The 26,346-nt window shown below is 46.0% G+C and overlaps 1 protein-coding gene and 1 long non-coding RNA gene across 5 annotated transcripts in view; one reads left to right on the forward strand and one right to left on the reverse strand.

Moving 5' to 3' along the window:
- Positions 1–54: 54 nt before the first annotated feature.
- Positions 55–26,019, forward strand: PUS10 (pseudouridine synthase 10). Of its 4 annotated transcripts, none has more exons than XM_083432651.1 (18): positions 55–200; positions 2,421–2,569; positions 3,957–4,220; positions 4,793–4,879; positions 5,301–5,335; positions 6,056–6,167; positions 6,877–6,938; positions 7,453–7,498; positions 8,046–8,110; positions 8,957–9,042; positions 10,140–10,265; positions 13,099–13,155; positions 13,633–13,709; positions 16,889–16,944; positions 18,726–18,843; positions 23,897–24,039; positions 24,942–25,041; positions 25,840–26,019. In XM_083432651.1, the coding sequence occupies exons 2-18, from the start codon at positions 2,432–2,434 to the stop codon at positions 25,879–25,881; spliced, it is 1,614 nt and encodes a 537-aa protein (XP_083288777.1). In that variant the 5' UTR covers positions 55–200; positions 2,421–2,431; the 3' UTR covers positions 25,882–26,019. The 4 variants fall into 4 exon arrangements, with proteins under 4 accessions (XP_083288777.1, XP_083288778.1, XP_083288775.1 ...); XM_083432649.1 differs by lacking the exon at positions 55–200 and adding an exon at positions 1,320–1,463 and having other exon boundaries at positions 3,849–4,220; XM_083432650.1 differs by lacking the exon at positions 55–200 and adding an exon at positions 1,320–1,463.
- Positions 21,097–26,346, reverse strand: part of LOC310674052 — an 81,544-nt gene continuing 76,294 nt past the window's right edge. The window contains exons 2-3 of the long non-coding RNA XR_014509360.1: positions 21,553–21,792; positions 21,097–21,122 (exon numbers count right to left, since the gene is read on the reverse strand). This is a non-coding gene — a long non-coding RNA (uncharacterized lncRNA). The remainder of the gene's footprint in view (positions 21,123–21,552; positions 21,793–26,346) is intronic.

The following is a 26,346-nucleotide window of genomic DNA, read 5'->3' on the forward strand; positions in this document are numbered from 1 at the left end:
GAGGTGCGCGCGGAAGGAAGCCGGGCGAAAGCAAAGGAACGCAATCGCCCCCGCTCGGCTACCGACGAAAACATATTTTGCACGTTTTCCCAGGGATTAATGTATAAACTAAACAAGCTATAGCTTAGGACCCCACTCTCTTGAGGGCCCCCCAAAAAAATTAAATGGGGAAAAAACACCTGGATGTACAGTTCCAAAATGTAAGATAAAAAACTAATAAAATAAAACCTAAAATTATTATTTCATGTTATAGCAAGTTTCTAGAGACTAGATTATGAGTCTTTGTAAATTGTGTTTCTAAAGAGTTAACTTTTGTTATTGCTAAATGCCAATGTGTTTGCATTATTAAGTTTATGAATTTTAATTTACAGCTTAATTATTTCACTATTAATATACTACTTCTTAATTGTATTTCATTATTAATATGCTTCTTCTTAATTGTATTTCAGTTCAACAATTACTTTGTTAAAATGCATATTTTGTTATCTGTGGGTTAAACAACAGAGCCTAGGACTTGCCGATCAGAAGGCCAGCGGTTCGAATCCCTGCAACAGGTTGAGCTCCCGTTGCTCAGTCCCAGCTCCTGCCAACCTAGCAGTTCAAAAGCACGTGAAAGTGCAAGTAGATAAATAGGTACCACTCCGGTGGGAAGGTAAACAGCGTTTCCGTGCACTGCTCTGGTTTGCCAGAAGCGGCTTAGTCATGCTGGCCACATGACCCGGAAGCTGTACGCCGGCTCCCTCGGCCAATAAAGCGAGATGAGCGCCGCAACCCCAGAGTCGGCCACGACTGGACCTAATGGTCAGGGGTCCGTTTACCTTTACCTTTATTTGCTATTAGATCCATAAATTACCATATAGCGTATATTCAACACAAAAAACACTGACAATTTGTTGTTGACAAAGGACAGCTGGGCACATAAAGGGCCCCGTTACCTTCAGTAGCTTAGAGCCTCATCAAACCTAAATCCGGCCCTGCGTTTTCCCGATGTTTTTGGCCGATTTTAATGTGTGTGTTTTTAATGTTTTTCTTCCACCGCCCATCAAATGCCCCGTTTTTTATCTTTTGAATTATTCAAAGTTTATTCATATTGTTAGCTATTGCCATTTAATGGGGTGCGATGCCTGAGTTCTGGAGCTCAGCCAACATGGCACAGGGTCTTCCAACGAAGCCTATAGCTGCTTTGTTTTGTTTTCTAAAGCACGGTCACTCACGACGGAACGGCTGTTGGGATCCGGAAGTATAGCTCGGAAAGCCTTTAGAAGCTTGGGTACCCTATAGGCTCGACTTCAGGCCGCCGCAAACTTGGAGGCGGAACTCTTGTTTCTGGGAGGCTGTTTTCTTTTCTCTTCCCCCTTTCTCTCCCTACGAGAGCGGAACTCATTGATGAGCGGACCGAGGGTGCAACGGGTGAATGGTTCCCCCATAGTTTTTTTTTATGTTTGGCAAGCGAAAAGAGGCAGGTGAGCTGGAAAATAACCTCGGCTTCTTAGGAATGGAGGGTTGGGGGGTTCTTTAAGCTATTTGGGCGCAGTGAGTTGCTTTTAGCAAAATCTGAGAGAGGAGGGAGGTAGTGCGCAACGCTATGCTCATATTTACTCGAAAGCAAGTCGAGGTTTGCTCTTAGGTAAATGTGGTTTTCATCTTAGAATTTAAGCGTTAGAATAGTATGGCTTGTGTTATCAGATAGTGATGACAGCCTAAGTAGCGGAAACTCTAGTGGCGGTGGAAGTGGAAAGAGGAGACGGGAGTGGTATTCTTCTGTGCAGGAAAAATACAGTGCAGGAAGAAGGGAAGGGCCACAGCTCAGTGGTAGAGCAGCTGCTTTGGATGCAGAACGCCCCCGTCTCGGTCCTCAATGGGATTTCCAGGCAGGGCTGAGAATACCCTTTGCCATTTAGCATAGACAGTACAGTGGTACCTCGGGTTAAGAACTTAATTCGTTCTGGAGGTCTGTTCTTAACCTGAAACTGTTCTTAACCTGAAGCACCAATTTAGCTAATGGGGCCTCCTGCTGCTGCTGCTGTGCCGCCGCTACACGATTTCTGTTCTCATCCTGAAGCAAAGTTCTTAACCTGAGGTAATTTTTCTGGGTTAGCGGAGTCTGTAACCTGAAGCATATGTAACCCGAGATACCACTGTACTGAGCTAAATACACCAATAGTTTCAGTATAAGGCAATTCATACTTCAGTGGCCCAGATTTAGTTCTTTGGTTTCTAGTAATCAGACTTTTCTCACAAGGAAATGATTTCATACATGGGACCATGCTCGTTGTTGTTCTTTTCTGAATGGTCCTCAGCATCTCAGTGTCCTCCCTTTTGAATTACTGCTGTGCTATTTTAATGAGTGTTCCCTCAATTCCCTCAATCCAGCCTGCTGTGGTAGTGTTTCTGCTGATTGTTTTTCTCTTCAAATACAGGCTTCACCAGCATGAGCACCAGCAGAACTGCACTGTCTGAAAAGGACAAGTCTATTGCTCAGAAGTTACTGAATTTTGGAGCATGCCCGCGTTGTATTTTCAGGTTTTGCCGGATAGGATCTCAGGATTTGTACAGGCGACCCTATAAGGTTTGATTAAATTGAAGTACATTATGATAATGATGGGGTGGTTTTAATTCATTTTCAGATCTCTCTGATCCAGGTCTTCCTTTCAGAGCAAGAGGCATATTCTTGGGGAATGAAAGGAGGCTGGGGCATTTGGAGTGGGGAGACAAAAATTGCAGAACCCCAAAATGAGGAACAACAAACAGCTGTCAACCTATTTAAAATCCATTGTTGTCTTCTTTCCCTCCATCATATACTTTCTCCAGTTCCCCTGTGTCTTCCACCTACCCAGAAGTCCAGTCCACATTCTTCCCCATTATCTGTCTAAGAAGTATAGGAAAGACCTGCAGCTCTGAGGAAGGACTATGACACAGTGGTAGACCATCTGCCTTGCATACAGTAGGTCCAAGGTTCAGTCCCCAGCATCTCCAGTTAGGACTGGGAATGCCCCCTGTCTGAAACCCTGGAAAGCCACTGCCACTCCACATAGACAGTACTGAGCTAGATAGACCATTGACTTGACTAATTATAAGGCAGTTTCCTATGTTCCTAAGAACAAGTGCACTTCCTCTTCTCACTTCTGGTGTCACTTTTATGATACTATCCTGTGCACATTTACTCCTCCTCTTCTTCCTCGCCAAACCTGTATTAGGTGTTTCAAGTGTAGGCCATCATATAATATCCATATATAAAATTTTAAGCACATTTACTCAAAACATGTATGATACCAATGTACATAGGATACGAATCCTATAAACAGTTACTCAAAACTAAGTCCCACAAAGTTCAGTGAGTCTAACCCCTACCTAAATATGCACAGGACTACAATATCAAGGGACGTGGGTGGCGCTGTGGGTAAAAGCCTCAGCGCCTAGGGCTTGCCGATCGAAAGGTCGGCAGTTCGAATCCCCGCGGCGGGGTGCACTCCCATTGCTCGGTCCCAGCGCCTGCCAACCTAGCAGTTCGAAAGCACTCCCGGGTGCAAGTAGATAAATAGGGACCGCTTACTAGCAGGAAGGTAAACGGCGTTTCCGTGTGCGGCTCTGGCTCGCCAGAGCAACGATGTCACACTGGCCACGTGACCCGGAAGTGTCTCCGGACAGCGCTGGCCCCTGGCCTCTTGAGTGAGATGGGCGCACAACCCTAGAGTCTGTCAAGACTGGCCCGTATGGGCAGGGGTACCTTTACCTTTACCTTTACAATATCAAAGACCCTTTTAATTGCTTAGCAGATCCACATTAATTTGCAAGGCAACAGATTATTTGACATTATTCTCTGTTGAAAGACTGTTGCGCATTTACAGGAGCTGTTGATTTCAGGACACCTGGCTGTTGGGCTCACAGTACATTCTGAAGCCACCCCTGGCAGCCTTCTACCTACCAAGTTTTATTCTGCTTCCTTTATCGATCAGGAGTTGCTTAGCGAACTGCATGAGTTTCTGGAGAACACTACAGAGGAGAACAAATTACCTTGTGAAACAGCAAATCCTCCCTATAAGCGAATCAAACTGGATAGTGTCAAAGAAGGGGAGGAACAGACCTCAAATGGAAGCCACCAGGTACCTAATGCGGAGAATGATAGAACTGCTGGTGGTGATGAGAACTTAAGGCCAGCTGTGTGTAGCATCTGCCTGGGAATTCTGCAAGAGCTCTGTGAGATGGATTTTGTCAAAGCGGTAAGTGTCGGCTGGTTGGTAGTTTTACTGTTGAAAAAAACTGCAGCATTTCCCGTGGATGTACACGTATACAGCATGCATGTAGTGGGTGGCATTCAGCTAAGTCTTAGTCAGAGTTGACCCATTGAAATAGATGAACCTAACTTAATCATGTTCATTGATTTCGATGGGTCTACTGCGATTAAAACTTAGTTGTATACCTCTAAGGGTTTTACTGAACTTTCCTTGCTGAAATCTCATTTAGGCTGCAATTGTACACATGCTTACTTGGGAGCTAGCCCCAACGAACACAGTGGAACTTAACTTCCAAGTAAGCATGCAGGCAGTGGGACTGTTAGTGAGCTGTCCTGACTACACAGAAGAATTCCTTTGGTAGAAGCAAGCACATCTACATAGGGAAGCTTGTCCTTGATGAGAATGTAAAACAATTTTATTCAAACATGCTTGCAAGCCTTCTTGTACAAGGTGCAATTGCTTTGAGAACTTTTTTAATTGCATAGCGGTGTGTGTGTGTGTGTGTGTGTGTGTTTATATTTAAATAACAATAATAAACATAGTTCATTGTTTTTCAGGTGTGCCACAAGATTAATTCTGCTGAATACCAGTTTACCAGCTTTGTGTTTTCAGTCTCTTTCCCCCCACAGTTATCTGTAAGGGAGGTGAGTATTTGCTTGTGCTTTTGTTTGTGCTCTGAGTATGGCCTTCGTTGAGAAGGAAAGGGGGCAGGGGTGGTTAAAAAACTTACCTTGTTTTTGCCTGTTAGGAAATAAACCATGTGTGGCATCCAGCAATACATGGCCAGTAGCAATTGGGCGAGGGGTGAGTGAGAGGGAGGGCAAATTGGGTTAGGCTGATCTGAAGCTTGGCTTTTTGAATTGGTGGGGGAGACTTGGCCACGTCTGATGTTGTGTATCCTGTGTGGCTTTGATTCCTGTGAATGTAGCCGATTCTTGGTCTGGGTTTTTCCAGCTAGTTAGATGAGAAGGTTATGAAGCCATTTAATTTACCACTTCTCTCTCTCTCTCTCTGCCCCCCCCCCTCTCTTTCATTTTTCTGTTTTTTCTCGGTCCATGCCTGAAGCATGCAGCATGGTTGCTAGTAAAAGAGGAAATGGAGTGAGTACTTCCTGGTGGGGTTTTTTCCATCCTGCCTTGTGTGCTAGGTTTTCAAATGTCATTGGCACTGTATTGTTCTCTTTTGGTGTGTGCTTGGCGGACGTGTGAGGGGAATCATATTGAGAGGGTGTAATGTGCAATATCTCACCCTCTTCCCTTGGTAGTTAACTCCTCTGATTGCCCAACTCAGTTTATCGTCTTAATACTAAAGCCCCTTAGCACCACTGATCCATTGTTGTTCCTGCACTGAGCTGGAAGGAGAAGCATCACGGTTGTTTCACATAGTGCTAAATTCCCCCACAACAATCCCACAAAAGTGCATCTTTGCAGGCAAGGTCCTAACATAATATTTAATGAAAAGCAAGTCCCATTCAGTAGAGGCCTTGCTTCTCACACCAGCTGATACTTTGCCCCTTTCTTTTTAAACTTCTAATCAGTTGTGGGTTTTTTGCTCCAGTCACAGCATTACTGAACTGCCCTTTTTAATTAGTCATTTCCTCTTTCTTGCTGGCAGGTCCTTCCATTAGCAAATGTTACAACATGTATTCTAGTTGCTGTTAGTACTTTGGGTTATAAAATTCTTGAGAGTAGAGGTACAATTTCAAAACTATCGATTGAAATGAGTATTTTGAAACTAAACAGAATTGATTGAATTCTCTCCCCCCCCCACTCCTCCCGCTTGATTTAAGATGCTGAGTCTTACTTTTAAAAATCATTTAGGAAACAGGATTTTTTAGCAGAAAAAGAAGACCTTGTTCAGCTAAAGGAAGCATACAAATGGATTATTCACCCCCTGTTCCTGGAGCAATTGGGGGTCCCTGCTGATGGAAAGGTATTGTATAACTATATAACTTCAACAGTGTTTTATTGTCATGGGCCTTCTGTGCCTGGTCTGCGCCACTTCCGAATGGTGCATGGGTGGTTGAATCCTCCTCTAAATTAAAAAAAAAAGTTTAATTATCCCTGCACATGGAAAATTTCAGAGCGAGGGAAGAACCTTTCCTCCTGACAAGCTCGTTTTCTTTGTGCAGAGCTAAAGCGCGGGAGTAAGGGACGTGGGTGGCGCTGTGGGTAAAAGCCTCAGTGCCTAGGGCTTGCCGATCGAAAGGTCGGCGGTTCGAATCCCCGTGGAGGGGTGCACTCCCGTCGCTCGGTCCCAGCGCCTGCCAACCTAGCAGTTCGAAAGCACCCTCGGGTGCAAGTAGATAAATAGGGACCACTTAATGGCGGGAAGGTAAACGGCGTTCCGTGTGCTGCGCTGGCTCACCAGATGCAGCTTGTCACGCTGTGCACGTGACCCGGAAGTGTCTGTGGACAGCGCTGGCTCCCGGCCTTTAGAGTGAGATGAGCGCACAACCCTAGAGTCTGGCAAGACTGGCCCGTATGGGCAGGGGTACCTTTACCTTTACCTAAAGCGAGGGAGAGAGTTTCAGGCAGGTACCCAAACAGAGTTCAAGGCTACAGAAGGGAATGGGAGAATGTTACATTTCCACTACCGCATTAAACAATAACTTTCCACTGTCTTTTAAATTGCGACTCAGAGCCTGTTTGAAGTCAGTGTGGTCTTCGCTCATCCAGAAACAGACGAGGACTGCCATTTCCTGTAAGTTGGGATGTGATGAATAATGGCGTTGCACATTCACAGGGACATCTTTGGGAGGAGAAAAGGCTAAGGAGTAACTCCTGCGCAAATCCAGAGTGGATTCCCTAAGGCGCTTGGATGGCGCCTTGTACGCCTCCTTTTGGCAACTCCTGCAGCCAGGCTGGTGCCAAATGTATGGCTCTGCTTTCCTCTGGACCACATCAGCCAAGCCAAGGGGGTTGGGTCTTGTCGTCTGGGTAGCCCAGGACCTCCATACACACTGTCAAGCATCCACCCAGAGTAGGCAGCACCTTCGATTAACATTAGACACAATATCCAGAGAGGGGTATCTGTACCCAAGAAGCAGCCAATGCTTTGATGTCAGGAAGGAGAGGGAAGATCTTCTTGGTGGATGCTCTCTGACTTAGACACCAGGTGCATAGGCCTTTGCAACCTTGTCCTCACTGGATCTGTTCTGGCACCATGTCTAAAAAAAGTTGTCAAACAATTAAATGCTGTTTGTTTTTCCATTTAGAGCCTTGGCATGTCCAAGTTGCTTCAAACAAGAAAAGAACAAGCAGGTAAGCAATTTCTGGGGAATTATTCTCTTTCCCAATTTTTTTGCAAGATCAGAATTTAGTAGGGTCACAAGCCATCACAAACTTGTTACTGTTCTTCCTTCCTCCCTCCTTATACTGTGTAGTAAAGTTATTCTTCATTTTTTCTGTTCTTGTGGGATTTCCCTCCTGGATTTGGATTACATCCTTACTGTGTGTGAGTTCTAAAACTTATTCCCCAGCCAAGATTGGTTTCCAAAGCACCTTACAGGTAGAATCCAAAAAAATTACAACAAAATGTATTAACATCTTTCTGTAACAAAGCTTCCCAAGGTGATGTACAAGATTCTGATTAACAGTGCAATCCAATATATGTTCAGAAGTAAGTCCTGCTGGATTCAGTGGGACATTGTGGCAGCTAAGTGTTGCAACCCAAAATAACAATTAAGTATTAATTAAAATAACAGCATCAGAGAAACAGTTTATGAGAAACGACATTCCATTGACTCAGCTGAAGTGAATTAAACAGAGGAATTGTTTTCGAAATACCTGATACTTTATTCATTTGCAGTCTGTCTTCACCAGAATGGCTGTGGTTAAGGCTTTAGATATGATCAGCGAAGAAGATTTTCTTAAGTAAGTGAGCTCTGAACCTATTTTAACCTTGGTGTATGGGAATTTATCAGGAAAATCAAAGAGCAAAGTGAAATGTTACAGGTGAAAATGTCATATAAACCTGGAAGTAATAAGTAAATGAGTTAATACATTCTGAGTCTAAATGGGTGTGGCGTCTGCATTTGGTTCCCCATACCCCAAAATTCACTGTGATTTCAGATCTGCATGTATGTCTCTCTTGGCCACTGTGTGTCTCAGTTGTGTGATTTCTGACAGGTCTCTCTCTCTCTCTCTGACAGTAATTGCAGTTGAATGCATTCTGGGGCAACTGAGAATGAAACAAATTCAGTATTTCAATCTCTGGATTTAGAGAAAGGTAGTCTTGGAAAACAGCTAACACTTCATTTCCAATTCTTCAACATGGGAATAGCTTGAACTCTGATAAGGACATCAAATTACTGGATATGGGCAAAGAAACAAGGCGTTAGATCCTTCTGCTTTCTGAAGTTCTGCACAAGCCACTCTGATACTGATTCAGCCGAATCTTATGCAGGACATACTGAATTTCAGAAAACCAAGGGGTGTAATGTCTTGTTCCTCTTCCTCCAAGTGGCTCCACCATACGGGGGTGAGGGCCTTTTCAGCTACAACACCTTGCTTGTCAACTCTCACCCCAGGGGCCCATACCTGTGCTTAAGTCATGGCAGTTAGGCACCAGGCAAATATCTCTCCTGTTTTCTTTTAACCTCTGAGGTCGCTTTATGGCTTACTGTAAGATACATCTGAGGCCATTTTATCTCTCTTTCAACCTGCCAGGGTCTTGCCGTGTGCTTTTAATGGCTCGCTCCTTTATTTTCTCCTATACAGAAACTTTCAATGCCCTCTGACTTCACCCAAGGAGCCTTGCACAGCTGTCGACATTCAGTGTACCAATGGGGCCATCTTCGTTGCCGGTAAATACCGTATTTTTCGCTCTATAGGGCGCACCCGACCATAGGACACACCTTGTTTTAGAGGGGGAGAACAAGAAAAAAAAAATCTCCCCCTCTCTGCCCAGCATCCCTTCAGCGAAGCGGGGGAGATTTTTTTTTCTTGTTCTCCCCCTCTAAAACAAGGTGCAGTTCAAGGTGCGTTCAGTCGCCTTTAGGCGGCTACTTTGGAAGTCTGGAGAGTCTCTACTTTGGAAGTCTCGCTCTCCAGGCTTCAGTGAAGGGAACCTGAAGCCTCCGGAGCACAGCAGGAACTCCCGCTGCGCTCCAGAGGCTTCGGGTTCCTTTCGACCTGCTCTTTGGGGCTGGCGGGGGGGGGAGCCCGCCACCAGCCCCAAAGAGCAGGTCGGGGAGCAGTGGAAAGGTGCGCAGCCTTTCCATCCTGCTCGCTGTCTTGGCTTCCTCTTTAGCCACGCGCAACGTCTCCAGCTGGGAGAGGCTGCGTGGGACTAAAGAAGCCATAGCTGCGGGCAGCCTCTCCCTGCCGGAGCGGCTGCTCATGGCTATGGCTTCTTTAGTCCCGCGCAACCTCTCTGGCAGGGAGAGGCTGCGCGCGGCTATGGCAATACCCCCACCTCCCGCAAATGCCCACAGGAGCCACGCACCCTTTAAGGAGCACGCGGCTCCTGCGGGCTTTTCTACGAGGAGGGAGAAGGGACTGACTGGCCGCGTTAGTCCCTTCTTCCTCCTGGGGAAAAGCCCGCAAGAGCCGCCTGGAGCTTGTATGTGGCTCTTGGGGGCTTTTCCTGCCTGCCTCCCCCCTGCATTTGCTCAATAAGATGCACACACATTTCCCCTTACTTTTTAGGACGGGAAAAGTGCGTCTTATGGAGCGAAAAATACAGTACATAAATATATAGTGGGTCGTCCCCCCACCCCTTGCAGTCATCTCTTAATTTACTTGTAAAAAACCTAGAAGCCTATTTGGGCATTATCTGGGTGCCTAAAATTAATAAATAGTGCTGTGCTGTTTGTTTCCCCTGCTTCAAGTAAAAATAAATAAACCTTTGCTACTTTTGCAAAACTTACAGGGTACTAAATACCCTCTGTTTCCTTTACAGGGAGATATAACAAATATTCAAGAACGTTACCCCAGACTCCCTGGATTATAGATGGAGAGAGGAAGATGGAGTCTTCCGTCGAAGAACTGATCTCAGAACATCTCATGGCTGCCTTCAAAGCAGACAGTGAGTGCTTTCTGTATGCACTGAGTGCGCGTCCTTATACCTGCATGTCTTCCATGCATAACTGAATCAAGCCACCCAAAATCTATTGGATGGAAAGTTACATTCAGGGCGTGGCCTTTTTAGTGGTAGTGCCCACATCCTGGAACACCCTTCTTAGAATCACCTGTTTGTACTCCCACCTTAACCTACTTTTGCCAAGAGGTTGGGTGCCATTTTTGTTCTGGAGAAGCCTTTCTTTTTGGGTAAAAACCTACCTGTAGAAAAATCTAATGGCTCGTTTTTGGACCACCTGTCCCCATGCAACAGGGTGGCTCACTTGCCCAAGAGAACATCTGCTTGCCGTTAGTCCTCTCGATGAAACCTCAGTGGTGGAGGAAAAGCATTTTTTAAAATACATTTTTATTGGGGGTTTTTTACATATCATTTTCAACAATCATTTAACATAACTTCTTTATCTTATACAATGTTTTAGACTTCCGTCAACAACCTCTGATGATTTTCTGTTCTTTATCACTTATTCTACATTTCTTAATTTCTCTCTTATTCTTAATTATCATTAACTAACAATTCTCTTCATTTTCTTGTAATATTTCAAATAGCCCTCCTTACAGAACTTCTTGCAGTCCTACTAGCGTAATCTGTTCGTTACAATTGCTTTTCAAATAGTTCATATATTTACTCCAGTCTTCTAAGAATCTCTGGTCCCGCAGGTTTCGAATCCTTCCTGTTAATTTATCTAATTCTGCATAGTGCATTAATTTCACCCGCCATTCTTCTTTCATCGGTAATTCTTCTTGCTTCCAAAGGAAAAGCATTTGCCCACACAGCGAGGGTGAGGAACCTGCTGCTCTCCGGGTGTTTCTGGGCTGCACCTCCCCTCATAACAACATAAACAGAGCCTGGCTGCTGGTTCAGGGCAGAGGCCCACCTGGTGTAACATCCCGCTCTCAACGAAGCCAGTGAGGGGTTTGTGGGAAGTCCACAAGCAGAATCTGTTTCCTAGCAGCTGGTATTCAGAGACATAGTGCCTCTGGCATTGAAGGTAGACCACAACCACTGTGGCTAGGAGCCATTCATAACTTTATCTTCCAATCTTCCTTTGAAGCCAACCAGACTGGTTGCCATCGCTACCCATTGTGGGAATTCATTCCATAGTTTAACTTGTCATGGAATTCCACTCAATATCGATCCAGAGCAGATTCCAGCGTATAGTCAGCAGAGTAAAGACTTAAACACGTTGCGGGATTTCCAAAAAATAGACCAGAGGCAATTATATTTCATCCAGCAGAGCTTTACTGCTACTGAAGGCAAATGAGCATACAGTGGTACCTCGGGTTAAGTACTTAATTCGTTCTGGAGGTCCGTTCTTCACCTGAAACTGTTCTTAACCTGAAGCACCACTTTAGCTAATGGGGCCTCCTGTTGCTGCCGCGCCACCGGAGCACAATTTCTGTTCTCATCCTGAAGCACTATTTCTGGGTTAGCAGAATCTGTAACCTGAAGCGTATGTAACCTAAAGCGTATGTAACCTGAGGTACCACTGTAATGGTCACAAATCTAATATAGTCAGGAAATCCAGTTGCAGCAGACTTAACTTAAACTTACAATAACTTACAATAAGTCTAAACCTTAACACTAAGCATACTGTGTACAGAGTACCCACAACGGAAGGAAAAGAGATAGAAAGTGAAAGTGAAACCCAGGCTCCTTTTGGCCTCTTATTATAGTCAGCATGACCTTGACAGAAGAGATAAGAGAACCAGTTCAAACCAGCTTTACTCAGCTTCTCTGAAGGAATAACCCAAACATCATGAACCTTCTGCTTGCTTCTCTTACGCAGAGAAGCTTCCAGAACCCTCTTGAAGTTGGTAGAATAGGAAAGATCTTTACACACCAGATCAATACTTTCTGTACTAAGATATGCAAACTGACATTGTGAAGAACTCCTTCCTGTTCTCAGTACTGAATCTTCCCAATATCCAGCCTTATTGGGTGGCTCCAAGTTTTTATTTTATTATGAGAGAGGGAGAGAAATGTCACCCTGAACACTTTCTCCACACCATCCATTTTTTTATACATGGCTCCCTCTTACTTGTCTTCACTCCAGACTGAAAGGCTCCCTATGAAATTCGTGGCCTTGCTGGCTGGGGCTGGGGGGTGCCCTGTGGGCTTCTTCAGCACGGACCCCAAATGTGTCCAGTGTTTTTCATATCCGTACTGTTCCCTGTCCACACCATAGATGGGTTCCCCATTAGTGTTGCTCTTACAGGGGCTTAATAATAATAATAATAATAATAATAATAATAATAATAAATAATTAATTAATAATTTATTATTTGTACCCCGCCCATCTGGCTGCGTTTCCGCAGCCACTCTGGGCTGCTTCCAACAAAGATGAAAAATAACAATAAAATGTCACATATTAAAAACTTCCCTGAACTGGGCTGCCTTCAGATGTTTTCTAAATGTCAGTTGTTTATCTCTTTGACATCTGATGGGTGGGCATTCCATAGGGCGGGTGCCACCACCGAGAAGGCCCTCTGCCTGGTTTCCTATAGCTTTGCTTCTTACCAGAAGGCCCTCGGCACTGGACCTCAGCGTCCGGGCAGAATGATGGGGTGGAGACGCTTCTTCAGGTATACTGGGCCAAGGCCATTTAGGGCTTTAAAGGTCAACACCAACACTTTGAATTGTGCTCGGAAACTATAGAATGGAGCTAAGAGCACTTTTTTCCGTTTGACCCCAAGCCGTGGAGTCCAGCAACAGGGGCTCAGGGTTGTGTGGCATTGGTGAGTTAGCAAGCTCAGCCGACCTTTTCCTTCCTGTTTTGAAGGTTTTAATTTTTCATCCTCCGGAAGAGAAGATGTGGATGTGAGAACACTGGGCAACGGTAAGCTTGGCTCGCAGCCTAAGTCTGCAATCCTAAACACACCCGGGAATAAGGCCTATTGGATTCAGAAGGATTGTCCTGGCAATGGCACAAGCTGGTATGTTTGGAGCCCCTTAAGCAGACAGTGCCCTCTGGTGGTGGGTCAGAATAGTGCCTGCACCTTGCATTCAAATATCTGTGTAGCAATTAGATTTCATGTTCTAAAAGTTTCATACAGTTTTTGTGCTGGCAGCACAAATTCACGGATTTAGAAATGCCTTATTATTTATGGCTTTTGCACCCCAAATGGGCTCCCAGAGCTGTTTACAAAGATAAGTAAAAGCATTTCAAGGCCCTGCGAATAGAGTGTTTTCCTTTACTCCCCCCCCCCTTTTACTCCACCAAAAATATCTGTGGATATCTTATTATGCAGTCACTTGCAACCCCCTGTCCTCATTTTCCCCCCACTGCACCTCATGGTCGCTCCAACCTTGACAGGAAGGCCATTCGCGATTGAGCTCGTGAATCCTCGGAAGGTCCGCTTGGCTGCAGAGGAAATGAAGGAGCTTCAACAGGTAAATGGCTTTTAAGGTGTTGAAAATGGCACACTGGCAGGCAGTCTGCAAAGCCACCTTTAAGCTGCCACAAAACTCTTTGTGGTTTTTGTTGCAAGAAACGAGCACGGCTACCCGTCTGTGATTGAAACCTTTTTTAGGGCATCAAGACACAAGTCTACGGCCATACTACCCTGAACATGCCCGATCTTATCTGATCTCGGAAGCTAAGCAGGGTCAGGCCTGGTTAGTACTTGGATGGGAGACAAGACTTGACCCTTTCCTCCCAAAGTCCTGGCTGTTTCCTTTTGAGGCCCTAACCACCTTGGGGTCAAGATACCTAAGGGGCTGTCCCTTCTTATGGATCCTGCCAATCCGTTAAGACCGGTGCCTTGCACATCCCAACCCCTCTTATAAAAGAGTAGTAAGAAAAGTGGAAAGTTAGCCTCCCTGATACAGTGGTACCTCGGATTAATAACTTAATTCGTTCTAAAGGTCCGTTCTTAACCTGAGGTACCACTTTAGCTAATGGGGCCTCCCGCTGCGCCGCCGCCATGCAATTTCTGTTCTCATCCTGAAGCAAAGTTCTTAACCCGAGGTACTATTTCTGGGTTAGCGGAGTCTGTAACCTGAAGCGTCTGTAACCTGAAGCGCCTGTAACCTGAGGTACCGCTGTATTCAGGGTTCTGTGGAATTTACCCAGTCACGCTCAGGGAATCGGATTACAATTTTTAATACCGTATTGGCCTGAAACCTCACTTCTTCCCCAAATTCCGACCGTGAAAAGTTAAAGTGTGGCTTATATTCGCGACCTTACGGTATGCAGCCAGGAGTTTTTTTGTTGTTGTTTTTACTATTTTGGGATTTAGAGGATTATTCGTTGAAGTTTTTTTTCCAGGCTTTTTTTAAAAAATACAGTGGTGCCTCGCAAGACGAAATTAATTCGTTCTGCAAGTTTTTTCATTGTGCGAGTTTTTCGTCTTGTGAAGCACCACTGCATTTTAACACTAACAACGGCGGGGAGGGGCGGGGAGAAGCAGGACAGCTGCCGCAGCCGGTACCTCGGACTCACCCGCGCGTCGTGGCCACAGCGCGACGCGGCTGCTGGAGGGCGGCGGGGCTCAGGAGCACGACTCTGGCTGCAACGCTGGCTGCTGGCGACAGTGGCTCTCTGAGGGGAGCGTGCGAGGGGGGTGGGCAGTGGTGAGAGGCAGCCGGAAGGTCGGCCGTCAGCCGGAAGGTCGGAGGGAGCCGGAGGATCCGTCAGCCGGAAGGTGGGAGGGAGCCGGAGGAGCGGGGAAGCGAGCGTGCGCGCGTGCAGTGACCGTCGCCATGACAAAAGAGGCAGGGCCGTTTCGTCTAGCGAAGCAAGCCCTTAGGAAAATCCGTCTTGCGAAGCACCTCAGAAAACGAAAAACCCTTTCGTCTAGCGAGTTTTTCGTCTTCCGAGGCATTCATCTTGCGGGGTACCACTGTACAATTCTGTAGTAAAACCTTCCTCCTTTGATAACATTTGTTCACTTTCCAACGATTCCCAGGACATGATCTGGAAGCATAAGATGCGACCACTTTTTTGAATCTAAACAGTCCCTGGGTGGGAGACCTCCTGAGAAAGTCCAATAGCAAGTTAGAGGGATATGCAAATGCTACACAAAACCAGCCTGATAATGAAGGATTACGTGGGCATTTCGATGGCATAGTTTTAAGGGAGAAAAAGTTGGTAGGATACAGAATTTGCTAAAGGTCTGGATGTCCAGTGAACGAATGGCATAATATTTATACGTACATACAAACCCTGTCCACCTGGCTGGGTTTCCCTAGCCGTACTGGGTGGCTCCCAACAGAATATTAAAAACACGATAAAACATCAAACATTAAAAACTTCCCCAAACAGGGCTGCCTTCAGATGTCTTCTAAAAGTCAGATAATTGTTTATTTCCTTGACATCTGATGGGAGGGCGTTCCACAAGGCTGGTGCCACCACCAAGAAGGCCCTCTGTCTGGTTCCCTGCAACCTCACTTCTCGCAGGGAGGGAATTGCCAGAAGGCCCTTGGAGCTGGACCTCAGTGTCCGGGCTGAATGATGGGGGGGGGGGGGGAGAGACTCTCCTTCAGACGCTCCCACAGCTGCCCATTGATGAAATGGATAGCAATGAAAAAAGTAGAGGTTAGCAGAGCTGACTTCAGATATGCACAAGTTAGAGATGGCAAGCAATACACTGAGCTGTTGGCTGCCTTGTATCAAGATGCAGTCAAAATATTTTAAGGAGTAAGAGCTGTTGGAGCCAGTGTGGTGTAGTGGTTAAGAGCAGTAGTCTCGTAATCTGGTGAACCGGGTTCGCATCCCCGCTCCTCCACATGCAGCTGCTGGGTTACCTTGGGCCAGTCACACTTCTCTGAAGTCTCTCAGCCCCACTCACCTCGCAGAGTGTTTGTTGTGGGGGAGGAAGGGAAAGGAGAATGTTAGCCGCTTTGAGACTTCTTAAAGGGAGTGAAAGGCGGGATATCAAATCCAAACTCTTTTCTTCTGTTCAGTGTTGTGATTTGATTCATGCTTACTGTTCGCTATTTTATAACTTCATCTGATTTATTTTTGGTTAAAGAAGTCAGGTCTTCTGTCAGGGAGCTCAAGGCAGTTTGCATAGTTCCCGCAAGGGTTATGCTTGCCGTAACTCTGTGATGTAGATTGGGTCGGAAGGTAGTGGAATGTGGGAGTTTTGAACCCAAGTCTTCCCACTCCTAGCCCAACACTCTGCGCCAGGGCTTTCCAAGCTGTGTGTCACGAAACGTGAGTGTGTCGGTGTGTCGTGCAAACGCTCCCCGCACTCCTCCCAGAACCAGAAAGGGGTTAGTTTAACCTCTGGTTAGCTAGTAAAACTGAATTACTGTGTCGTGAAATGAAGCACGTCTAACAAGTGTGTCGCCAACATGGGAAGTTTGGAAAGCTGTGCTCTACGCGCTGCGGCCAGCAGCACTTTGTATTTAGATTAGAGCTTTTTTAAAAAAAGCAAAACAAAAATTGGGCACTTTCACTGGTTCTGGCTATTTCTTCCTCCCAGAGAAAAAGGCAGTTTCTTCTCAAACCATTGCATGAGGAAACTCCCATTGCCTTTCTGTTTTTTAACTGTAAAACCCCGAAATCGTGTTAAATTTAAAACCGTCAGATGAGGCTGAGGTAATCTTTGTTTGTTCGTTTATAGATAATAAATAACTCTTCAGACAAAGTCCAAGTTCGCGATCTACAGCTCGTCACGAGGTCAGTGTTTTGGTACTTGAATAAAGCTCTTTTTTTTTTTTTTTTTTGGTGTGTGGAAAAGCAGGGAATTTGAGGCCGTAACCTGGGTGTGTTAACCCTTTCCCAACCTTGTGCCATCTCTGTGAAGCTCTTTCAAAATGGCAGTAGAAGCAGCAGCAGCAGCAACAGGGTGGTTCTGTCACCCTTGAAGCGCGCCCAAAGAAAGCTCTGATTTGGGAGGGTTTTGGAACAGGCAAAACAAACTAAACTGTTTCCTTCAACAGTATCCTTTGAGTCACCTGTCCAGAAATGGTATAATGCAATCACAGTTTGATCCTCTGCCCACAGCAGTTGCCCTTAGAGGGAGATAAGAGGCAGAAGGCAGAGTTTCCATTACATTGCAGGATTTCATTTCACATATTTTGAAGCCGAGATTGTAAATGGATTCCAGAGCTGGGCCTTTGTGATCTGTAACAGAAATTGAACCCTTAGTATAGCTCAGCTGTCCTAATTAAAGCAAGGCACGTCTAACATACTCCTTTTTCATAGCTGTGAATGTGTTGCATAGTCACACACATTATGGAGATCTTTTTTTTTTTTAAAAAAAAGCAAGTTCCTAGTCCCTAGCGAAATTTCAGAAGCCAGAAGAGGAGGGGCTAAGCAGTCCTTCTGTTGGTGGAGGGTGGGGTGAGACTCAAATAACGCACACACAAAAACAAGTGTAGGGGAATTTGCCATGGTTTAGGGCTCTCACTCCATTAAAGAAAACATTTTTTATTATTAATTATATGATTTCAGTTGATTCTGCAATTCATTAATCAAAAGTGCATACAGTGGTGCCTCGCAAGACGAAATTAATTCGTTCTGCGAGTTTTTTCGTCTTGTGAATTTTTTCATCTTGCGAAGCACCACTGTGTATTGACGGTTTCCCATAGGAATGCATTGGCGGTTTTTTAAAAAAGGCGCAAGACGTTTTCGTCTTGCGAAGCAAGCCCATAGGGAAATCCGTCTTGCGAAGCAACTCAGAAAATGAAAAACTCTTTCGTCTTGTGAGTTTTTCGTCTTGAGAGGCATTCGTCTTGCGAGGTACCACTGTATGAGCAAAAAATATATACATATGCCGTAGGAGGCATTGTCTTACAGGCATTCCCCTCTGTTCTGTCTTTTTAAACCCTGCGGTCTTTATTAGCACTTGTATTTTTATTTTTATTTTACTTTTTAAAAGGAAGTGTACTAACCAGTTAACCTGGCCACTTTTTTGTTTGATAAAAAGTGTGTGCGTTTATAAAGTCAGTTTGTGAACCAATTAATTGTTGCAGTTCAGCCCGACTTTACGTCCCTAATTTATTCTGGTTGCAGAACCAGGAATCTCTGGGTGCAGAATGCTTAGGTAGCCACAGCCCTGCCTGCAGGCATTACACAACAGTGGTACCTCGGGTTAAGAACTTAATTCATTCTGGAGGTCTGTTCTTAACCTGAAACTGTTCTTAACCTAAAGCACCACTTTAGCTAATGGGGCCTCCTGCTGCCGCTGCGCCGCCAGAGCACTATTTCTGTTCTCATCCTGAAGCAAAGTTCTTAACCTGAGGTACTATTTCTGGGTTAGCGGAGTCTGTAACCTGAAGCGTACGTAACCTGAGGTATCACTGTACCCTGCAGGATGGGGGAAAGAGAGAAGGTTCTCTCTCACACACACACAACCCCACCCCAAGCCATTCATAAAGATAAACCGGAACTGTTGAGGAGTCCTTTCACCTTTCAGATTCCTGTGGATGTTGCCCATTTATTTGCTTGTCTTTCAGAGAGGCCATTGGGCACATGAAAGAAGGCGAGGAAGCAAAGACCAAAACTTACAGTGCCTTAATATGGACAGAAAAAGCCATCCGGAACGAAGACATTGAGCTTCTAGACAACATGAAGGTTGCATGTCGGGGGTGGTATTTATCGCATTTGTTTGTTGTTTTCATTGTGCACGACCAGGGTGGGCAGCAGAAAGTAGATCCAGCTCTACAGCAAATCAGCCAGAGATCTGTTGTTGTTGTTGTTTAGTTGTTTAGTCATGTCCGACTCTTTGTGACCCCATGGACCAGAGCATGCCAGGCACTCCTGTCTTCCCCTGCCTCCCACAGTTTGGTCAAACTCATGCTGGTAGCTTCGAGAACACTGTCCCACCATCTCGTCCTCTGTCGTCCCCTTCTCCTTGCGCCCTCCATCTTTCCCAACATCAGGGTCTTTTCCAGGGAGTCTTCTCATGAGGTGGCCAAAGTATTGGAGCCTCAGCTTCAGGATTTGTCCTTCCAGTGAGCATTCAGGGCTGATTTCCTTCAGAATGGAGAGGTTTGATCTTCTTGCAGTCCATGGAACTCTCAAGAGTCTCCTCCAGCACCAGAATTCAAAAGCATTCATTCTTCGGCGATCAGCCTTCTTTATGGTCCAGCTCTCACTTCCATACAGCAGTCATGAAATTAAAAGACGCCAGAGATCTACCTTTATTTATTTATTTATTTATTTATTGCCAGTAGATAAGCAAGGACTCTGACTGGCAGTTGTATAGCAGTAGCAGAAACAAACGCCCTTTTGCTGAGACACAAAGAACTTTGGAGTAACCAGGGATGAGATATTTGCGTGCTCTGACTGTGTGTGCTGTTAACAGAGCTTACTATAATGCCCGTAATATCTGAGATATGGCATAAAATTATTCTCCTCTAATGTGCGACAGATGGGCATTGTGTGGTAGGAATGTCCACCTGTGTGTTTCTCCAGAATCTAAAACCATAACACGGGGAAACCAGAGTTGGCTGTAGTGGCAATATATGGTATATATACTATCTCAATTCTTCTCATTGAGCCAGTGTGGTGTAGTGGTTAAGAGTCACGTAATCTGGGGAACCGGGTTCGCGTCTCCGCTCCTCCACATGCAGCTGCTGGGTGACCTTGGGCCAGTCACACTTCTTTGAAGTCTCTCAGCCCCACTCACCTCACAGAGTGTTTGTTGTGGGGGAGGAAGGGAAAGGAGAATGTTAGCCGCTTTGAGACTCCTTAAAGGGAGTGAAAGGCGGGATATCAAATCCAAACTCTTCTTCTTCTTCTTCTTCTTCATTGCCCTGTGGGTGTATACATTCCTGTTTCAGGAGAATAAATAAGTCTAAATTTCAAACTAGGCACCCAGGGAGTGCAAAGCCCATATGAATTCACATTGCACGTTGAACACATCTTGATTTACCTTCTACGTTTTCAGAACTTATTCTGGCTTTGCTAATTATGCCGCAGGCCCAACCATGAGAAACCTCTTCTTCGGCCCCCGCAACCAGCCTTTTTGAGATTTCAGTAGAAATTGCCCAGCCCAGTTTTAAGCATAGCTTCACAACCAGTAAGGGCCACATAATAATCTCATTTTTTCCTCTGTATTTTTATTCTTCAGAAGAAGGGAAACTGAATTCTACTCCCACTCAGATTTTCCACGGCCTCTGCATGACCCTTGGGCTCACATCTCTGTGCAGGCCGTCTTACTCACGCTGTAGTTGCACAACAGAGTACAATCTCTGTGAGGGTTCTGCCTACAGAAGTGCCTTCCTTCCTGCAAGGTGCCTGTTTTGCTCCCTGTGCGCTCCTGTTAATGTGGCAAAATTCCTCCCATTTCACAGGAAGACACAGGCAGCCAGGCCCTTGCAGCCTGCACATTTCGGCAAGGGAGACAACAGAGTATAGTGGGCCGAATGTTGGACTTGGAATTTGTTGTTGTTTAGTCGTTTAGTCGTGTCTGACTCTTCATGACCCCATGGACCAGAGCACGCCAGGCACTCCTGTCTTCCACTGCCTCCCGCAGTTTGGTCAAACTCATGTTCATAGCTTTGAGAACACTGTCCAACCATCTCGTTCTCTGTCATCCCCTTCTCCTTCTGCCCTCCATCTTTCCCAGCACTAGGGTCTTTTCCAGGGAGTTGTCTCTTCTCATGAGGTGGCCAAAGTATTGGAGCCTCAGCTTCAGGATCTGTCCTTCCTGTGAGCACTCAGGGCTGATTTCCTTCAGAATGGATAGGTATGATCTTCTTGCAGTCCATGGGACTTTCAAGAGTCTCCTCCAGCACCATAATTCAAAAGCATCAATTCTTCGGCGATCAGCCTTCTTTATGGTCCAGCTCTCACTTCCATCACTACCGGGGAAACCATAGCTTTAACTATACACTTGGAATTTAGGACTCCCCAGTTAAAGACCTGCCCAACTTAAGAAGTTCCCTTGGTGGCCATAAGGTAAAGGGACCCCTGACCATTAGGTCCAGTCGTGGCCGACTCTGGGGTTGCGGCGCTCATCTCGCTTTATTGGCTGAGGGAGCCAGTGTACAGCTTCCGGGTCATGTGGCCAGCATGACTAAGCCACTTCTGGCGAACTAGAGCAGCACACGGAAACATCGTTTACCTTCCCGCTGGATTGGTACCTATTTATCTACTTGCACTTTGTGCTTTCGAACTGCTAGGTTGGCAGGAGCAGGGACCGAGTGACGGGAGCTCACCCTGTCACGGGGATTCGAACCGCTGACCTTCTGATCAGCAAGCCCTAGGCTCTGTGGTTTAACCCACAGCGCCACCCATGTTCCTCTTGGTGGCCATAGGAATTCCCCAATTAAAGACCTGCCCAATTTAAGAAGTTCCCTTGGTGGCCGTGGTCTAGGCACACACTCTTTCCGCTTAACCCACCTTTCAGGGTTGCTGCACGGATTTGTTAGCGTCTTGGCTAGGGAGGGCCAGTCAGTTTTATTGCACATAGCCAAAGGCTGCCACAATGCACACAGAATCATTCCACAATTAAAAGAAAATATACTGGATTGATACAAAAAACTTAAAACATTTATGTTATCAAGACATTACCTACTCTAAACAGAGCTATAAAAGTATCTTAATATACAAATTAAAACATTAAACAATAAAATTTATAAGCTAAAATTAATAAATGGCCACTAATATATTAAAAAATGATGTTAATTAATACAGTGTTCAATTACATTCAGAGTTTGGTGATAAGGATAAAATATAGCTTGATGTAGATAGGGTCAAATAAATTCATCTCCTTTATAGTTGGTGGCTACCTTGGCTATATAATTTGCTCTAATTTTCCTAGCGGCAGTTGCAAAGAGTGCTACACGCCAGGTCACATACTTATCTGTGTCTGCGAGGAGATATAAAATCATGTCAAAGGGGTTCTGGCCAGGGGACCTTGTCATTCTAGGTGCTAAAAATCTTTCTCTTGCTTCATTATATAAGGGGCAGTGCAAGATATAATGCATAAGGTCCTCTACTTCAGGACATCCCCTAATGTAAACACCTTCGTTTGTTGGTATGCCTCTGTGTCTCCCATCTCTATAAGGAGAGTTGATTGTATTTAATTGTAACTCTGTAAAAGCTTTGTGTGGCGAGTTCCCGCCTCCCCCCATAGCAATAAAGACACAGTACACAAGAATTCAGGTTAATGGGTCGAATTAGGCCTCAACTTTATTGATTACAGGAATTGAGCAGTATTGGCTTAGGCATCGGTCCTACCACTAACCGGCCTGGCCGGTGAGGGTTAACCACCAGTGGGAGGAGTCCTGCTGAGGCACGTCAACTAGGCCCTCCCCTGGGGTCACCTAGTGGGGGCATGCCGTGGGCCCACACCTCCATAGGCTTAGGACAAGGCCACGCCCTCCGGAATCCTTTACCGGACTACCCTTCGCTTTGGGGGAAGGTGATGGCGCTCCTTCTCTCCCCTTCATCTGCATAACAATAGACTGTACCCCCACCAATGCCTACTGCCAATACCATGGAGTTGTGACGGTTTGCTACATGGTAGGCGAAAACCAAATGGCTGGAGCCAACCTGCCAGATGGAAAAATTCCTACCAGGCCCCTTGACGGTGACCAACCGAAGTTCATAGCAGCGTCAGTGAACCTAGCCTAACAGGTGGGAGGGGAGGGAAAACCCGGACAGCTGCTGCGCTGGAAAGAGGGCGGTCCCCGGCTGAGCCAGACCTAAATAGGCGAGGCCCCGCCCCGCGCACCAGCCAATTGGCTGGCACAGGGTATGACACGGCCGAGTATTCCCTGCTAACGCGTGGGGCTGGGGGCAGCCCCCGCGAGTGTGGGGAGGGGCGTGAAGCCCGCAACCCTACCTCCTCCCTAGCTCGGAAGTGGATTTCCAAAGTTGTGCAAAAGTCAGGTCATTAAAATAAGATGTATGTTCATTGTTGGCTAGGGATGGATGTATTTGTCAATTTTAGTTTCTTCTTTTTCCAATTTAAAGTTCAGTTTGCATTCCCCCCCCCCCCACCATGAATGAAAATTCACCAGTGCTTTAGTGCAAATTTCTCCTAAAATACACATATTCGTATGTAGTTTTGCCTGATACAGACATTTTTGCGAAGCAGTTCCCCGAAAAAGCAATCCTTTTTTGCATGTTGCTTTCATTTACATACCTAATGCACAAAGTACGCATTGCTTTGGCTAGAGACCTGCACTGCAGAATTCAGAGAAGTGTGAATTTTGAAGATTTGGCGGTGCTTCGGGTAACTTACTGTTTACAGAGGTGTGATTTAGATAGGTTAACCGTAAAGGCAAACTGAATCGAATTTATCTGGCATCTCTAGTTTCGGCCATGCTCATGTTTGCAGATTTGGACTTACTGTTGACACCCACGGTTGCTTCTGAGTGAGGTCTGTGGATTCCTGATCCACTTACGTTAGCATACAGAGATGTGCTTAATTGCAATATCACCTTCCAAACACTGAAGTTATCGCTTCCATTGGTTTGGTATTTGGACTGGGAGGGTGAGGGCAAGAAGTCTGCCGTCGTAACTGGTAAGAGTTATATAGCGCAGCTGTGTGCCCTATAACTCAGCGGCATGAGGGTTTTTGCAGCACAGAAACTATTTTATATTTCCTCGCGTATCTGCTGCACTTAATGCTCTGCATTTCTGCTTGTTCGTTTTTTTATTTCTTGGACAGGAATTAAAGCTCGATCAAAAAACTCCACTGCGCGTCCTCCACCGGCGACCGCTAGCCGTCAGGGTCCGTGTCATATACACCATGCAGTCGGAGTACATAGATGAGCATCATTTCCGTCTCCATCTGAAGACGCAGGCCGGGACGTATCCTTTTTGAGCCACAGTAAGGTAAAGGTAAAGGGACCCCTGACCATTAGGTCCAGTTGTGACCGACTCTGGGGTTGCGGCACTCATCTTGTTTTACTGGCCGAGGGAGCCGGCATGCAGCTTCCAGGTTGTGTGGCCAGCATGGAAATGCCATTTACCTTCCCGCTGGAGTGGTACCTATTTATCTACTTGCACTTTGACGTGCTTTTGAACTGCCAGGTTGGCAGGAGCAGGGACCGAGCAACAGGTGCTCACCCCGTTGCGGGGATTCGAACCATCGACCTTCTGATCGGCAAGTCCTAGGCTCAGTGGTTTAACCCACAGCACCACCCACATGACAATGCCCCCCCCCAAAAACCCGCACCATATACACCACCCTGAACTCCTTGGAAGAAGGTCAGGATAACAAGCTTTCTGAATTTCCATGACGTGTGTAGGCTGCATAATCCTGTGTTTCTTGGGGCAAGATTATGCAGAGTGATTAGTGAAACACACAGCGTACACACAACCCCAGTTTGGGGTACAGCCCACCCACCTGGTCTAATGCTGCAGGTGAATGTTAATGAACAAGCCACACTCCCTTTCTGGGCTCCACACACTGTGCCCTTTCGGAAGCTGCCTTATGCAAAGTCATCCCATGGGTCCATCCAGCTCAATAGTGCCAACACTGACTGGCAGCCACTCTCCAGCCCAATAGTGCCAACACAGAGTGGCAGCCGCTCTCCAGCAGGAGCCTTTGCTAGCCCTGTGTGATGATGCTGGGGAATGAACTTGGCGCCTTGTGCGTGCAAAGCAGATGCTCTATCACTGAGCGTCAGCCCTTCCTTTGTCCGCCCCCCACCGTTCAAGATATGTGGGGTCGTCTGACCTTTGTCATTTTGTCCTTAATGGCAATCTAGTTACATTAAAGAGTTTGTTCATGGAGACTTTGGAAGAACCAAGCCGAACATTGGTACGCTCTTGGGCACAACCGCTGACATCTTGGAGCTGGATGTAGAAGTGAGTGCTACTTCCTTGTTCCTCTTTGTAGTAACAATCATAGAATTGTCATGATACTCCCAGGTATAAAGTTATGACCCATCCATGCCCTCATAGAGAGCCAGTGTGGTGTAGTGGTTAAGAGCAGTAGTCTCGTAATCTGGGGAACCGGGTTCGCGTCTCTGCTCCTCCATATGCAGCTGCTGGGTGACCTTGGGCTAGTCACACTCTCAGCCTCACTCACCTCACAGACTGTTTGTTGTGGGGGAGGAAGGGAAAGGAGAATGTTAGCCGCTTTGAGACTCCTTCGGGTAGTGATAAAGTGGGATATCAAACCCAAACTCTTCTTCTTCTCTTCTTCATATGCCATTTCAGCCATTTTCTGGCTAAAGGTAAAGGGACCCCTGACCGTTAGGTCCAGTAGTGACCGACTCTGGCACTCATCTCGCTTTATTGGCCAAGGGAGCCGGCGTACAACTTCTGGGTCATGTGGCCAGCATGACTAAGCCGCTTCTGGCGAACCAGAGCAGCGCACGGAAACGCCGTTTACCTTCCCGCCTGGAGCGGTACCTATTTGTCTACTTGCACTTTGACGTGCTTTCGAACTGCTAGGTGGGCAGGAGCAGGGACCGAGCAACAGGAGCTCACCCCGTCACGGGGATTCGAACCGCCGACCTTCTGATTGGCAAGTCCTAGGTTCTGTGGTTTAACCCACAGCGCCACCCGTTTTCTGGTTAGAGATCCATATATGCTGTATTAACAAGTGGGAGTCTCCCATTTGTGATTTAATGCTTGCATTTTGTTTCCTTCTCTCTGCAGTCGGTGGATGTTGACTGGCCTCCAGCTCTGGATGATAAATGAGAAGTTTTAACTTTCAAGATGTGGAGAATGAAGGGGCGACAGTCTTGCCAGTGACTGGTTACAGCACCGGGGTTTTTTGTAAGCTGGTTGGCTTTCCAAAAAAATTGTTACACTTTTTTAGATCATGTTGATCTATTTTTTTAAAAAAACTAAAAAACACTATGTTATAATGAAGAACATCTGGTACTTCAACCACTTTGTAAATGCATATATATCCAACGCCCAGCCAGCAGAATTGGTTGTGCTTCTAAGATAACATGGTCTCTCAAAACATATCTTTGAAAATAGAGCAGAGTTTTCTGTTCCCACAGCCTGCGAACTCTGGTCTCACTGGGTTGCCAAATGGCGTTCCTCTGGCTCTTTCTGCAGGCTTTGGTTCTCTATTAAATAGCTAAAAATGAGTTGCCATCTGTCCTCTGATCATCTGAGGCCTGTCACAATATACAGTGGTGCCTCGCAAGACGA

The sequence above is a fragment of the Podarcis tiliguerta genome, assembly GCF_965153285.1.
Source record: "Podarcis tiliguerta genome assembly, chromosome: 3".
NCBI lineage: Eukaryota > Metazoa > Chordata > Lepidosauria > Squamata > Lacertidae > Podarcis > Podarcis tiliguerta.

Bases quoted from the DNA above. Each gene is read 5' to 3' on its own strand.
- PUS10 (XM_083432649.1), top strand. From the start codon at position 1,439: ATGTTTGGCAAGCGAAAAGAGGCAG. The intron at 6,168-6,876 runs GTATTGTATAAC...ATTGCGACTCAG, and splicing joins GGGTCCCTGCTGATGGAAAG to AGCCTGTTTGAAGTCAGTGT. The intron at 9,043-10,139 runs GTAAATACCGTA...TTTCCTTTACAG, and splicing joins TGGGGCCATCTTCGTTGCCG to GGAGATATAACAAATATTCA.